Source organism: Antechinus flavipes, chromosome 5 (genome assembly GCF_016432865.1).
Source record: "Antechinus flavipes isolate AdamAnt ecotype Samford, QLD, Australia chromosome 5, AdamAnt_v2, whole genome shotgun sequence".
Taxonomy (NCBI): Eukaryota; Metazoa; Chordata; class Mammalia; order Dasyuromorphia; family Dasyuridae; genus Antechinus; species Antechinus flavipes.
Genome location: NC_067402.1, coordinates 50,040,173 through 50,055,672, shown reverse-complemented (window position 1 = coordinate 50,055,672; position 15,500 = coordinate 50,040,173). Strand labels below are relative to the sequence as shown.

General features: G+C 33.8%; 1 protein-coding gene across 15 annotated transcripts in view; it reads left to right on the top strand.

Annotated features, from left to right (window-relative positions):
* Window positions 1-15,500, top strand: part of ADAM22 (ADAM metallopeptidase domain 22) — a 276,790-nt gene that overhangs the window by 216,886 nt on the left and 44,404 nt on the right. For all 15 annotated transcript variants that reach the window (XM_051961404.1, XM_051961402.1, XM_051961417.1 and 12 more), the window contains 3 exons: window positions 2,017-2,122; window positions 6,354-6,473; window positions 7,855-8,023. In XM_051961404.1, coding sequence (XP_051817364.1) covers window positions 2,017-2,122; window positions 6,354-6,473; window positions 7,855-8,023 — 395 coding nt within the window. The remainder of the gene's footprint in view (window positions 1-2,016; window positions 2,123-6,353; window positions 6,474-7,854; window positions 8,024-15,500) is intronic.

Here is a 15,500-nt window from a genome sequence, read left to right as displayed (position 1 = left end):
TTTTGGCCACGTATCACTTGATGGCAGCTTAGATGGCACAGTGGGCAAAATTTGGGGCCTGGAGTCGGGAGGACTCATCTTCCTGAGTTCAGTTCTGCTCTCAGACACTCACCAGCTGTGTGACTCTGGGCAAGTCACTTAAAGCAGTTTGATTCAGTTTCCTATTTGTAAAAGAAGCTAAAGAAAGAAATGGCAAAACATTTCATTGCCTTTCTCAAGAAAACCCCAAGTGATGTCCTGGAGAATCAGACAGGACTGAACAACAATTAACCTTAACAAGAGGCAAAAACCTAGAAGGAAATCGGCTGAAGTACTGCGTTTACCTTCCTATGTCACAGTATCCCCTTCCCCATAGGGGCAAAATTAATGAATACTTTACATTTGAGTAAGGTCTTAACAGATTATAGAAATAGGGGATAAGACAAGAGGGAGAAGAAGGAAGAATAGTAGCTTTATAACACATAGGATAGACTGCTGGAACTGACCTAAGTTCTTATATTTTTTGAGTTCAAACAAATTAGCCATGTGACCCTTGCCAAATATTTTAACTTTTCTCAATCTCATTTTCTCCATATGTGAAATGGAGATATTAATGGTGTCTATCATCATTGAAGAGACAAATGAGATGCATCCATAAAGTGCTTTGCAAATCTTAAAATGCTATATATATGACAGTGATGATGATGATGGCTGGGGGGATGGCAATAATAGAGAAAATATGATGTAGTGGGAAGAATATTAGAAATGGAATTGGGGGAGGGAAAAGTTCAAATCCTGACTTCAACATATTCCAGCTGGATTATGGGAAGCAAATCACTTTTAGCCTCAGTTTCCTCAACTGCACAATAAGTGCTGCACACTAAAACTATATATGTACTTGCCTCCTTGTAGAGTTGTTTATAAACCATTTCAAGTATAGTTAAGGCACTATCATGGAGAAGGGCATCCAGAATGGTGGAAGAGCCCAAATCCCATCATATGTAAAATGACTGAAGGAACTAGGACTAATGTCAACCTGAAAAAGAGAACTTTACCAGGGATTTGGCTGCTAATCTCCAAGTTTTTGGAAGGAATACTAAATATTCTGTGTTATTCCACAGAAAACAAACTAAGACCAATGGGCAGGAGCTATGATGGAAGGGGTAAATTTCTGTACAATACCTAGATGAATTTTTCAATAGGCTGAGCTGTCTGAGAGTAGAGTCAGAAGCAGGAAGGTTTTGGAGGTGTGGTCATCTGGTCTTTGCCTGAACTTCTGAAGGGGACCATGTTTTCATTATATCTGAAGCCTTCTAAAGTTGCTCCTGAAACTATAACTAGGAATTAACTGTCCTTCTTAACATACTAAATCCATTTCACCCAGAAGTTTGGGATAAGCTTAAAATCTGGCAAACGTGTTGAGAATATTCCTTTGATCAATGGATGAAGGTTTTCCTAGATTTCTGAATGTTCAAAATTATTTTGTAGTTTATCAGGACATATTTAATTTTCATATTTTAGAAGGTTTTGTTTTCCTTCATTCTAAGAAAATTTTGTTGTCCTTAGCAAATTGGAAGTTTTAAATATTCAAATTTTATGGGTACATCTTCCAAACATTTTTTCATCATGATGGACTTTATTTCTTTCAACTTCTCTGGGATCTAACACTTATTAAGAATCAAGACCTCTTCAGAAGTTGAGGATTCACTTTTTTTAAAAGACCTAAAACATGAAATTCAGTTTGGGATCTTTGCCAGGCAAGATGTCTGTTCTAGGTCTGTGTTTATTTTACTTTGCAGATTTCCAACTGAGATCCACCAAAAAAAAAAAAAATCTCCACTTGAAAATGAGCATTGGCCACAAATGATGTCTGAGGATCATTTTTTTTTTTTTTTTTAGTATTGCCATGTTTCTTAGAACCTATAAAATCAGTAGCCCAAAATTAGTGTAATTCTGTAGGACCACATTTCCCTTTGCACCAGAGCTAGAGAAATTTGCATCTGCCCTTATTTGCTAAAGATCATTTCTCTTTTTCAGAAGTGACTGCTTCTGATAAATATTGCTATGAAAAACTGAATATTGAAGGGACCGAGAAAGGCAACTGTGGGAGAGACAAAGACACTTGGATTCAGTGCAACAAACAGTAAGTTAGAGAAACATTTTCTGAATTTATTACTCAACTATTAGTTTTATGTTTTGGGAGAAAAGAATCTCGTTCTTGCACTTCTTTTTTTGTTTGTTTTGGGACTCTTCCTGGAACCACAGAGAGCAACATAGAGAAAATCTAAATTTATCTGAGTATTGAATTATGTAAGGATTGGGCTTGTAGCTTGAGTCCCTTCTTATCATTTAAACACAGGAAATTGCATTAATTAAGCCATATTCCACTCTCCTCCCTTGCCCATGATGCCTATGGGTGAGGATCATATCGTACTAAAATGTCTATCAATTATCAGGACCAGATAGAAGTAACTGGGTGATGTCTTGGTTAGAATGATGGGCCTGTGGGCTTGGAATAAGAAGACCTGAGTTCAAATCTAGATAATAGGATGGATTAGGGAGAGAATGGAAGCAATTTTCACAGTTCCCTTAAACCAATGGGGATATACTTAGATCTTGTGTCCTTGGTCATATAATTCTAGCTTTAACCTTTCTCCTACACTCTATTCTCACATTTCAACTATCTCTTAGAAAATTCCTAAATATCTTGCTAGTATCACAAACTCAACAAATCTCAAATCTTAACTGAGCTCAGCAACCATCCTACTTAGAATTAACTCCTTCATATTCTTAGTTACTCGGAATCATTTTTGACTCTTTTTCCTTTTTTTCTTGAAAAAGTCCTGTTGACTATTGTTTATTAATTTCATATTTGTCCCTTTCTATTTCTTCCTTTCTCTAATTCTTATTATCTGATAACATTTTGTTTTGATATTCAGTAGCAATCTTGACAAAGTACAATCTCCAAATATAGTTGAATAAAACTGAATAATAGAATCACTGAATCAACTTGCTGCATTTCACTGTCTATATTTACAATTTAATGATCATTAACATCAAGAGAGTATAAATTAATTTTAGCCACTTAGTAACAAAGTCCATCATCTTTACTTTGAATTTTGCTGACTTTCATTTTCACTTACTTTCTTATAATCATTGTATATTGTTTTCCTTTGGCTTTATTTTCTTCCTTCTGTATCACATAAGTTTTTCATGATTCTGTGAAATTTTCATTTCCATTGTTATGATATTTCTTATCTTCATTGAATTTGCATTTCAACAGTCCTGTTTTTCTGTTTTTCTTTAAAGGAACATTTGAAAATATGTTCTACTATTAAAGATCCATTTTCTTTCATGTAGAAATATACTTAGCTTTGTAAAATATTATTTTAGGATGCAAACAGATTTTCTTTTCTGCTAATTATATCATATTTCTAGCTTTTTCTATATTTTTTTGTTATTTGTATGTAGTTCTCCACAATTTGAACTGGTATTCCTTGAAATGTAAATCGTTATTTCTTTCCTATTTAAAACTGAACTCAGAATGTGGAAATTGCACTTTTAGGTAAATTATAATTGATATTCCTCTCTAATAAGTTCCTATCGATCTGAATTTTGTTCTCTTTTCTAATATTTATAGGCAATGTAGTCTATGATTTCCTGAAATATTACATTTATGCTCTTTGGTTCTGAGAAACCAGTAATTGTCAAATTTTCTCTCAGATTTGTCTTCCACATCGTCTGTTGCTATAATTCATAGAGGCTTCATCTGCTCCAATTTTGCTTAGCTATTTATTACTTCATCTCTTTATTTTTGTTATCTCTGTGCCATTTATACAGAATACTGCGTTATTAATATTTTTTGCCTCCTACTGAAAATTGTCAGTTATGATTTTTCAAATTTTTAAGAGCCCTAATATTCTTCCTTATCTTTTCCTTTAATTCTTGTATTATGCTTCCATTCTACTTCAGAGGCTCTTCTAATTTAAAAATATATATATATTTTATATATATTTAGAATCTGCCTTTTTACTCCTCAATTGAACACACACACACACACACACACACACACACACACACACACACAAAACACTTGAAAATAACACTTCAGGTTTTTGTGATTATTCTTTTGCATCTCTTAGAATTAAGTTGTTGTTTCAGAATCATTCCTTCTTTCTGAGGTTTCTACTTACTTTATTATACCCCGTAGATTTTATTAAACATTTATTCAAGCCTTTTTTATGTTTGTTCAATTCTTCTGTTTTCTGGTTTTATTTCTAGTTTGTCTTTATATTCTTTTTTTCTTTTCTCTTTTTTGTTATTATTGTTTGTTCACTTTATTTGGTGTATTTCTTGTTGTTATGGAATGAAGGGAAATTGAGGTTAAAGCTGACTCTTTGTTCGTGTGTCTCACTAGAAAGACCTATCGCATAAATTCTTGAGGAGAGATCCTTCCTTTTTACTGATCCTGCCTCTAATATAGTTCAAGCTTTTTACTATGTTTTGTTTAAATGATTTCAATAGGTACATACTACAGTGGTAAAGAGAGCCTGGGAGCAAGAAGAGCTGAGTTCAAATTCTTCTTCATATACTTATTAGTTGTATATTCCTGGTCAAGTTACACTTGACAATCCCTTGATGGAAGGGATCAAATTTGGATGATTTGGTTAGAGGTAGGAGAAGGGAAGAAAAGACAAGGAGGTTAATTATGAACCTATTGAAATCTCCCTTATTCCCTTTTTCATCTATTTATTAAAATCCTTCTTATCCATCAAGGCTCAACTCAGTTTTGCCTCCTTTGTAAAGCCTTCCAAGACTGTTCTAGTCAAAAATTCTTTCTCCCCTTTCTGAGGGAGATTATTTTGGTAATTGTCACATACTACCTTATACTACAGTGAAGAGAGCTTTGGGGCAAGAAGAGCTGAATTCAAATTCTTCTTCATATACTTATTAGTTGTGTGTTCCTGGTCAAGTCACTTGACTCTACCTCAGTTTCCTTATCTGTAAAATAAACTGAAGAAGAAAATGGCAAACTACTTCAGTATATTTGTCAAGAAAACACTAAATAGGGTCAGGAAAAGTTGTACATGACTGAAACAACTGAACAACATTAACAAAAATCTTGTGTTATAATCTAAGATACATATGTCCACTCTCCCTTTCTTCTAGGTTCTAAATCACTTAAAGGCAAGTACTCTCTCTAGAACATTAATAATGCATTGTATTAGCTCTTTATGGTGGCAAGGAATTGGAAACTGGGAGGATGCCTATCATTAGAAAAACACTCAATAAGTTATAGTGTGTGACTATCATGGAATACTATGAGAAATGGTGAGGAGGGTGGATTCAGAGAAATCTGTATAAAGGTATATAATCTGATGCAAAGTGAAGTGAGCAGAATTGGGAGAACAATTTTTATAGTAACTACAATATGGTTAAGACAAACAACTTTGAAAGATTTAGGAACCCTATCAATATAGCAATTACTTAAAAAAGAAACTGGTTCTATTGATAAGTTCATGTGGATGGAAATTTTGCTGCCTAGCAGTCTTATGTGTGAAGGATAACTTCATTGATTGAACAGTTTAGTGAAGTGCATAAAGCAAAAAACTTGAAAGCTGGCTGATTGTACTTGACACCTCTGGCCTAGACCAGGGCTTTACCTATCTATCCATCCATCCATCCATCCATCTATCTGTCTGTCCATTTGTTTATTTATTTAGTGAAGAATTGGGTTAAGTGACTTGACAATTAGTATGTGTTAGGTCACATTTGAACTCAGGTGCTCCTAACTCCAGGTACTTTATTCACTGTATCATCTAGCTGCCCCTAGACCACAAATTCTTAAACTTTTTCCATTCATGTCTCCTTATCACCTTAGAAATTTTTATATGACCCTGGATATATAAATATATAAAGTAGGTACATAAATCAAATAGTTACTGATATTAAATCATAATTTTGTGACCCCCACATTCAGTCACATGATCCCATATGGGGTCACAAACCACAATTTAAGAAGCTGGGACCTAGAGAAGTAGGTGATGGTTCTGGGTCACATAGCCAGTATGTATCATCACAGCAGAATTTGAACCCAGCTATTCTTGACACTTAGGCCATCTCTCTAACCAATATACTACACTGACTTTTGTTAAAAGAAATAGAGTATTTTGGCTTGATTTATTTTGTTAGTATTTGACTGAATACCATCCCCAACACAACAGTGTCATAGAATATCTTTCTTCTAAATTGGAATGTTCCACATAAGTGATCAGCCATCCCTTTAAATAGCTAAATCCATGCTGCTAAGGTAAGATTAACCTTCCTAACCACTTTGTATATGAAGTAAACAATTGTGTACTCTGTTGATTTAGGGATGTACTTTGTGGTTACCTCCTATGTACCAACATTGGTAACATTCCAAGGCTTGGCGAGCTAGATGGGGAAATCACATCCTCTTTAGTGGTACAGCAGGGAAGGACATTAAATTGCAGGTAAGTACCAAGATTATCACCTTATGGAAAAGCAAACTCTGTACTGCTTCTTCCCTCCCACCCAGAGCCTTGGAACCCCCACGATCTTCAATGCTTTAAATGAAGGGCTATTTGATGAGTGTTGGTACCTCTCAAGCCATTACAGATCACACCCTTCCATGCCTTAGGAGATGAGTTCATTAATTAATATGGCCAAAAACCTTCATCATCTAAGGGGGGCATTGTTCACTCAAACTGGTCCCCAGATGGCAACACATCAGTAGCCTTGAACTTACAACATTCTTGAAGGCTTCCAAGTTGGAGGTCTTTAAGGAGAAGTTGAACAGCCAGTGGTTGGACACATTATGGTGGGAATTTCCTTCTTCTAAGACTGGATGACATGGTCAGTTCTCAAATTCCGTGATTACCAGCGTGGTAGTATCTGCCAAAACTTGTGCTCTGCTGCCATGACTTTTGAGAATACCTCATTGCATAACAAGGCTAAGGGAAATTGAACTTTAGTGGAAAAAATTAACTATTCATTAAAAATAGAATTGTTATTTATTATTTGTTAAATATAAAATTTAAATAATATTTATTAAAAATAAAACCCCAAAACATCGTTCAAGGGGCCATAATTCAAATTCAAACAGATTGGGAGAAAACAATTATATTAAAAATTGAGTTATCAAAATATTAAGAAAACAAGTTCAAGAACTCCAGGCTAAGGTCTGCTCATCTACTAAATTATAGAAGGATTAGAATCTGTGATCATAAAGGAAATAACTATACCCATTAAATTATTGACCTCTTAAGTATGGACTTACATTGAATAGCAATTTTACAACCATAAATCTCTATAATTGCTCCATTTATAGAATATAATATTGTGAATAGAGAAATTTCTTTGGAAAAAGTAATTTTATTTATTTTTAAGTTTTTTCTTTTAATTTACAGAATAAAACAAGAAAAAGGTAATTTTTATAAAACCCTCTCACCCTCAATACTAGAACTGAAAATGACCTTAACTAACCCACTTGGTTATAGGATTAGAATTTCATTTTGAGTAATAATTGTGACAGACTAGGCCTTAGGTGACAAAAATGAGCTAGAAATGTAATTGCACTTTTTATATCAATTGTGTCAGTATAATGGAATGTACTGTCCTTATTGATTACCCTGTAAGTAATTTAAAGATAAAGTTGCTATCATGCTTCTACAAATATAAAGATGTAACACCATTTTTCATTCTACTGCTTTTTGGAGATATTAGTCATCATTTAATTTACAAAGGTGATTTCAAAATCAATTTAAGAAAAAACGTGTGTATATTTTTAAAAAACAAAAAAATCTACTCCATGACATAACTAATTTTTAGAAAATGTTTCTCATTTAACTGCAGTGGTGGCCATGTTAAGCTTGAAGAAGAGATAGATCTTGGCTATGTTGAAGATGGGACGCCATGTGGCCCTGAAATGATGTGCCTAGAACGTAGGTGTCTCCCCACTGCCTCTTTCAACTTCAGTACCTGCTTGAGTAAAAAAGAAAATGCTATTTGTTCAGGACATGGGGTATGTTTCTATATTCTTTACTCTGTCTTAATGTGGATTATGTATTTACTTTTTGTCAGTGAAATATGTGGTCTTAGGCAAGTAACTTAAACCTTCAGACCTCAATTTATTTATCTATAGAACAATAGGATTGAGCTACATTGCCTTTTAGTTCATTTGAACTCAAATTCAAGGTTTCTTAAAAAAAAATTTTCCACTCTTGACCTCTTTTCACCTGAGAAATTTTTATTAGACCTCAGACATATAGATTTACAAAAGAGATATGCAAATCAAATATTCACTGATAAGTAATCATAATTTTGCAACCCTCACATTCAGTTATATGACCCTATATGGAGTTGCAACCTATAGTTTAAGAAATTTTGCTTCTAAAATATGACTAATTCTAAACACATTATTTTTTCTAATTCTATGAAATAAACTAGTTATTGAAAATATCACTAAGTAGCATGTGAATATTAAATATACTGTATGTCAAATGAAATCTAAATTGTTTCCTTCGACCACAGCTATTGAGCAACTAGGTGATGCAGTAGATAAGTCAGGATAATTCAATTCAAATTTGGTCTCAGACACTTATTAATTGTGACTCTGAGCAAATCACTTAATCTTGTTTGCCTCAGTTTCTTCATTGTAAAATAAGCTGGAGAAGGAAATGGCAAACTACTCCAGTATCTTTCCCAAAAAAACCTCAAGTAAGGTAATGAAAAATTGGACTTGATTAAACAACAATTACAACCATAACTATGACTATTATTTGAAATGCAGGGGGAAAAAGAAGTAAAAATGATTGTATTTAATTATAATTTCTGATTCTCCTTTCTCATTCATATTAACAAAATCTGATTTGCTTTAATTTTTGTTTTTTTTTTTCATTTTTTAAATGAAGTAGGAGACAAAGTTTCACAAGCTAAAATGGGATTGAAAAAGATAAGAACATAATGGTTCTGGCAAATATTTTTTTAATAATGAATAGAAAGAAAGAATTTGACAAGGTTCATTTTCATTCTTACAGCCATGCAAGTGAGATTTCGGTTCAATGAAGACATGTTTTTGCTTGACCAATTAATTATTTTAGTTTCCTACAGCATTGTTTTGAAATAAGCAAACTATATATTTATTTCAGTTCCATACAATTCTATGTGTGTTTATAAGAGATGTGCAGAGAAGTATCACTGTGATTTACTGTCTTAGAAACTATTGTGTAACCCTGATATGTATGGTGGACCACAGGCCTGGAAAAAATCTAGCTGATTCACCCCTCTGAGAGTGGAGCTCTCATTTTTTCCTAAAAAGGAATTTAGGAGAAATTACTTTTTGTCAGTAAAATGTGTGGTCTTGGGCAAGTAACTTACCCCTCAGACCTCATTTTATTTATCTCTAGAACAATAGAATTGAGCTACCTTTCCTTTTAGTTCATTTGAACTCAAATTGAGTTCAACATTGAGAAGGGGAGAAGGTAGAGAAGAATAAGAATTATTCAAGTCTATTTTTTCCTGATTCCAAGACGCTTATCTATATTAATTAAGGACACAGGCAATCCAAAGTGATAGGTACTCCATAATTCAGGTTGGGGTAAAGTTGATGTTTAAACTTAAAAGTGGGTGAATGGGAAGTTTTGACAGTTTGCATCAAAATATTAAAACTTTAGCCAGGTGGTGTGGTGGATAGAGTGGAATCAGGAAGACCTGAATTCAAATCTGGCTTCAAAAATTTACTAGTCATATGACTTTGGGCAAGTCACTTAACCCTATTTATCAGTTTCCTCATCTGTAAAATGAGCTGGAGAACAAAGTGACAAAATCTTTTCCAAGGAAACCTTGAATAGTGTCACAAAGTGTTAGATGGGACTGAAAGGATGGAACAACAGCAAATGAAAACATCCATCCTGATTTCACTACTCCCTGTTCAATGCACAGATAAGTGTGATGGCTAAAACTTTTGGAAGGGATTCTGCCTTCTTTGGATGGATAAATGAGCAGGGTTTGTTTTCTTTTAAATTCTATATTTTCCATTTGAGATTCCTTAAACAGGGCTTCTTAAACTTTTTCCAATTGCGACTCCTTTTCACCTGAGAAATTTTATCTGATCTCAATTATGTAAGCATATAAAAACAGATACAAATCAAACATTTACCGAATTGATCATTAATTGTGAGACCCCCACATTCAATTATGAGATCCCATATGGGGATATTTCCTTTGTGTCTTCTTAGTTCTCTTGCCATATGCACAGGAGAAGGAATAGGGGAGAGAGTTTTTAGATTTAAAACTAAAATCCAACCTCTTTGTTTCATAGATGAATAAACTGAGGCATATGGAGATAGCGTGATTTTCACTAGCTCATACAGTTAGTAATTATTAGACAGGATTCAAATGTTTCCAGAGGCAGTTCTCTTACCAATATATATGTTTTCTATTTGGTGCTAGTATTGAAGAAAAAAGTTCATTTTTCTTTTGTGCCAGAAACCTTTAGCTAAACGAGTGAGCAGCAAGTGTGATCTTGCCTCCTTACCTAATAAACTCCAGCTTGAGTAGAGTCTTCTCTCCACTTTGTTGTCCAGCCATGTCTTAGTTCCCCTTTTAAGGATCCTTCTCTAAGAGTTAATGAAATCACTCACTAAAAATCAGAACTGAACAAATAGAAATGACTGATTCATTGAGACATCAAGAATCAGTCAAGCAAAACCAAAAAAATGAAAGATTGGGAAAAAATGTCAAATATTTACTTGGAAAAACAACAGACCTGGAAAATAGATCTAGGAGAGATAACCTGAGGATCATTGGACTATCTGAAAATTATGATGAAAAAAAGAGCCTAGATACTATTTTACAGGAAATCATCAAAGAGAACTGCCCAGAAGTAATAGAACTGGAAGGGAAAATAGGCGTTGAAAGAATTCATCGAACACCTTCTGAAAAAGACCCTAAAATAAAGACTCCCAGGAATATTGTGGCCAAACTTCAGAATTTTCAGACTAAAGAAAAAATTTTACAAGCAGCCAGGAAAAAAACAGTTCAAATACCGAGATGCCACAATAAGGGTCACGCAAGATCTGGCTGCCTCAACATTAAAGGATGGAAGGGCCTGGAATCAGATATTCTGAAAGGCAAAAGAGCTTGGAATGCAGCCAAGAATAAACTACCCAGCTAAGCTGAGTATTTTTTTCCATGGAAGAAGATGGACATTTAATGAAATAGAGGAATTTCATTTGTTTCAAAGGAAAAAACCAAACTTAAACAAAAATTTGATCTCCAACAACAGGACTCAAGAGAAGTAGAAAAAGGTAAAAGGAACTCTTGAGAACAGTATTTCTAAATAATGATGAATGTTGGAGGGGATGCAGGAAAACTGGGATACTGATGCATTGTTGGTGGAACTGTGAACTAATCCAACCATTCTGGAGAGCAATCTGGAATTATGCCCAAAAAGTTATCAAATTGTGCATACCCTTTGATCCAGCAGTGTTTCTATTGGGCTTATATCCCAAAGAAATACTAAAGGAGGGAAAGGGACCTGTATGTGCCAAAATGTTTGTGATAGCCCTGTTTGTAGTGGCTAGAAACTGGAAATTGAATGGATGCCTATCAATTGGAGAATGGCTGGGTAAATTGTGGTATATGAATGTTATGGAATATTATTGTTCTGTAAGAAATGGCCAGCAGGATGAATACAGAGAGGCTTGGAAAGACTTAACATGAACTGATGCTAAGTGAAATGAGCAGAACCCCAGGAGATCACTTTACACTTTGACAATGATATTATATGAAGATGTATTCTGATGGAAGTGGATTTCTTTGACAAAGACTCAGTTTCAATTGATAAATGATGGACAGAAGCAGCTACACCCAAAGAAAGAACACTGGGAAACGAATGTGAACTATTTGCATTTTTGTTTTTCTTTCCGAGTTGTTTTTACCTTCTGAATCCAATTCTCCCTGTGCAACAAGAGAACAGCTCGGTTCTGCAAACATATATTGTAGCTAGGATATACTGCAACATATCTAACATATATAGGACTGCTTGCCATCTAGGGGAGGGGATGGTGGGAGGGAGGGGAAAAATCAGAACAGAAGCGAGTGCAAGGGATAATGTTGTAAAAAAAATTACCCTGGCATGGATTCTGTCAACATAAAGTTATTATAAAATAAAATAAAATATTAAAAAAGAGAGAGAGAACAGTATTTCTGTTGTGGATATACATAAAAAAACATATATATAATTTGATTTTACCAATATAACATAAAAAAGAGAAGTAGAAATGGAAAGGGGATAGTGTCAGAAAAAGGGAAAAGGGGAGATAAAAAGAGGGAAACTACATGTGACAGTGAGGCAAAGGAAACCAATCATATCTAAGGGAACTTAGAGAGGGCAAGGAACATTGTGTGAATCCTACTCTCATCAGAGTTGGATCAAAGAGGAAATAATTGACATATTTGTTTTACAGAGATTCTTCTCTCACTTCATTAAAAAGTGGGAGAGGAAAAGAGAGAAGGAAAAAGAATAATAAGGAAAGGGTACAAGAAAGGGGAAGGGATCCAAAGGGAGGAGGAAGGGATACTAAAGAGGGAGAGATGTGTGATGTAAGTGGGACCAATAAGTTTAATACTAGGGAAGAAGGGAAGGAGGGCAAGAAAAAGAAAAATATAATCTGGGGATATGAGGATGGCAGGAAATACAGAATTAGTCATTTTAACCGTAAATGTGAATGGGATGAACTCTCCCATAAAGAGGAAGCGGATAGCAGACTGGCTCAAAAGTCAGAACCCTACAATATGTTGTTTACAGGAAACACATTTAAAACAGGGCGATACATAGAGAGTAAAGGTAAAAGGCTGGAGCAGAATCTATTTGACTTCAGGTGAAGTCAAGTGAAACAATATCAGTATTAAACATATATGCACCAAATGGTATAACATATAACTTCCTAAAGGAGAAGTTAAGAGAGTTGCGAGACGAAATAGACAGCAAAACTATAATAGTGGGAGATCTCAATCTTGCACTCTCAGATTTAGATAAATCAAATCACAAAACAAATAAGAAAGACATTAAAGAGGTAAATAGAATGTTAGAAAAATTAGGTATGATAGATCTCTGGAGAACACTGAATAATGACAGAAAGGAGTATACTTTCTTCTCAGCAGTTCATGGAACCTACACAAAAATTGACCATATAGTAGGACATAAAGACCTCAAAATTAAATGCAGGAAGGCAGAAATAGTAAATGCTTTCTTTTCAGATCACAATGCAATAAAAACTACATTAAACAAAAAAGTAAGGTATAAATAGACCAAAAAGTAATTGGAAACTAAATAATCTCATCTTAAAGAATGATTGGGTGAAACAACAAATTATAGACACAATTAATAATTTCACTCAAGATCATGACAATGGTGAGACGTCATACCAAAATTTATGGGATGCAGCCAAAGCAGTAATAAGGGGAAATTTTATATCCTTAGAGGCTTACTTGAATAAAATAGAGAAAGAGAAGATCAATGAATTGGGCCTGCAACTTAAAAAGCTAGAAAAAGACCAAATTAAAAACCCCCAATCAATTACTAAATTTGAAGTTCTGAAATTAAAAGAAGAAATTAATAATATAGAAAGTAAAAAAAAAATTATTGAACTAATAAATAAAACTAAGAGTTGGTCTTATGAAAAACCAATAAAAATGATAAACCTTTGGTCAATCTGATTAGAAAAAGGAGAGAGGAAATCAAATTAGTAGTCTTAAAAATGAAAAGGGAGAACTTTCCACCAATGAAGAGGAAATTAAAGAAACAATAAGGGGTTACTTTGCCCAACTTTATGCCAATAAATTTGATAACCTAAACAAAATGGATGACTACCTCCAAAAATATAGGCTTCCCAGATTATCAGAGGAGGAAGTAAATTGCTTAAATAGTCCCATTTCAGAAAAAGAAATAGAACAAGCTATTAATCAACTCCCTAAAAAAAAATCCCTGGGACCAGATGGATTTACATGTGAATTCTACCAAACATTCAAAGAACAATTAGCCCCAATGCTTTATAAACTATTTGAAAAAAATAGGGAATGAAGGAGTCCTACCAAATTCCTTTTATGACACAGACATGGTACTGATACCTAAACCAGGTAAGTTGAAAACAGAAAAAGAAAATTATAGACCAATCTCCCTAATGAATATTGATGCTAAAATCTTAAATAAGATATTAGCAAAAAGACTACAGAAAATCATCACCAGGATAATACACCATGATCAAGTAGGAGTTATACCAGGAATGCAGGGCTGGTTCAATATTAGGAAAATTATCAGTATAATTGGCCATATTAATAATCAAATCAACAAAAACCATATGATCATCTCAATAAATGCAGAAAAAGCATTTGATAAAATCCAACATCCATTCCTATTAAAAACTCTTGAGAGTATAGGAATAAATGGATTTTTCCTTAAAAGAATCAGTAGCATCTATTTAAAACCAGCAGTAAGCATCATATGTAATGGGGACAAACTGCAATCATTCCCAATAAGATCAGGAGTGAAACAAGGTTGCCCACTATCACCGTTACTATTTAATATTGTATTAGAAATGGTAGCTTTGGCAATAAGAGTTGAGAAAAAGATGAAAGGAATAAGAATAGGCAATGAGGAAAGCAAATTATCACTCTTTGCTGATGATATGATGGTATACTTAGAGAACCCCAGAGACTCTACTAAAAAATTATTAGAAACAATCCACATCTTTAGCAAAGTTGCAGGATACAAAATAAACCCACATAAGTTATCAGCATTCTTATATATCCTAACAAAACCCAACAGTTAGAGTTACAAAGAGAAATTCCATTTAAAGTAACTACTGATTGTATAAAATATTTTGGAATCTATCTGCCAAGGGAAAATCAGAAACTTTATGAGCAAAACTATAAAACACTTTCCACACAAATTAAGTCTGATCTAACCAACTGGAAAAATATTAAATGCTCTTGGATTGGGCGAGCAAATATAATAAAGATGATAATACTATCTAAACTAATCTATTTATTTAGCACTATACCAATCAGACTCCCCCAAAACTACTTAGATGACCTAGAAAAAATAACAACAAAGTTCATATGGAAAAACAAAAGATCAAGAATTTCAAGGGAATTAATGAAAAAAAAAATCAAATGAAGGTGGCCTAGCTGTACCAGATCTAAAATTATATTATAAAGTAGCAGTTACTAAAACCATCTGGTATTGGCTAAGAAATAGACTAGTTGATCAATGGAATAGGTTAGGTTCAAAGGACAAAACAGCCAATAACTTTAATAATATAATGTTTGACAAACCCAAAGATTCCAGTTTTTGGGATAAGAATGCATTATTTGACAAAAATTGCTGGGAAAATTGGAAATTAGTATGGCAGAAACTAGGCATTGACCCACACTTAACACCGTACACCAAGATAAGGTCAAAATGGGTTCATGACCTAGGCATAAAGAATGAGATT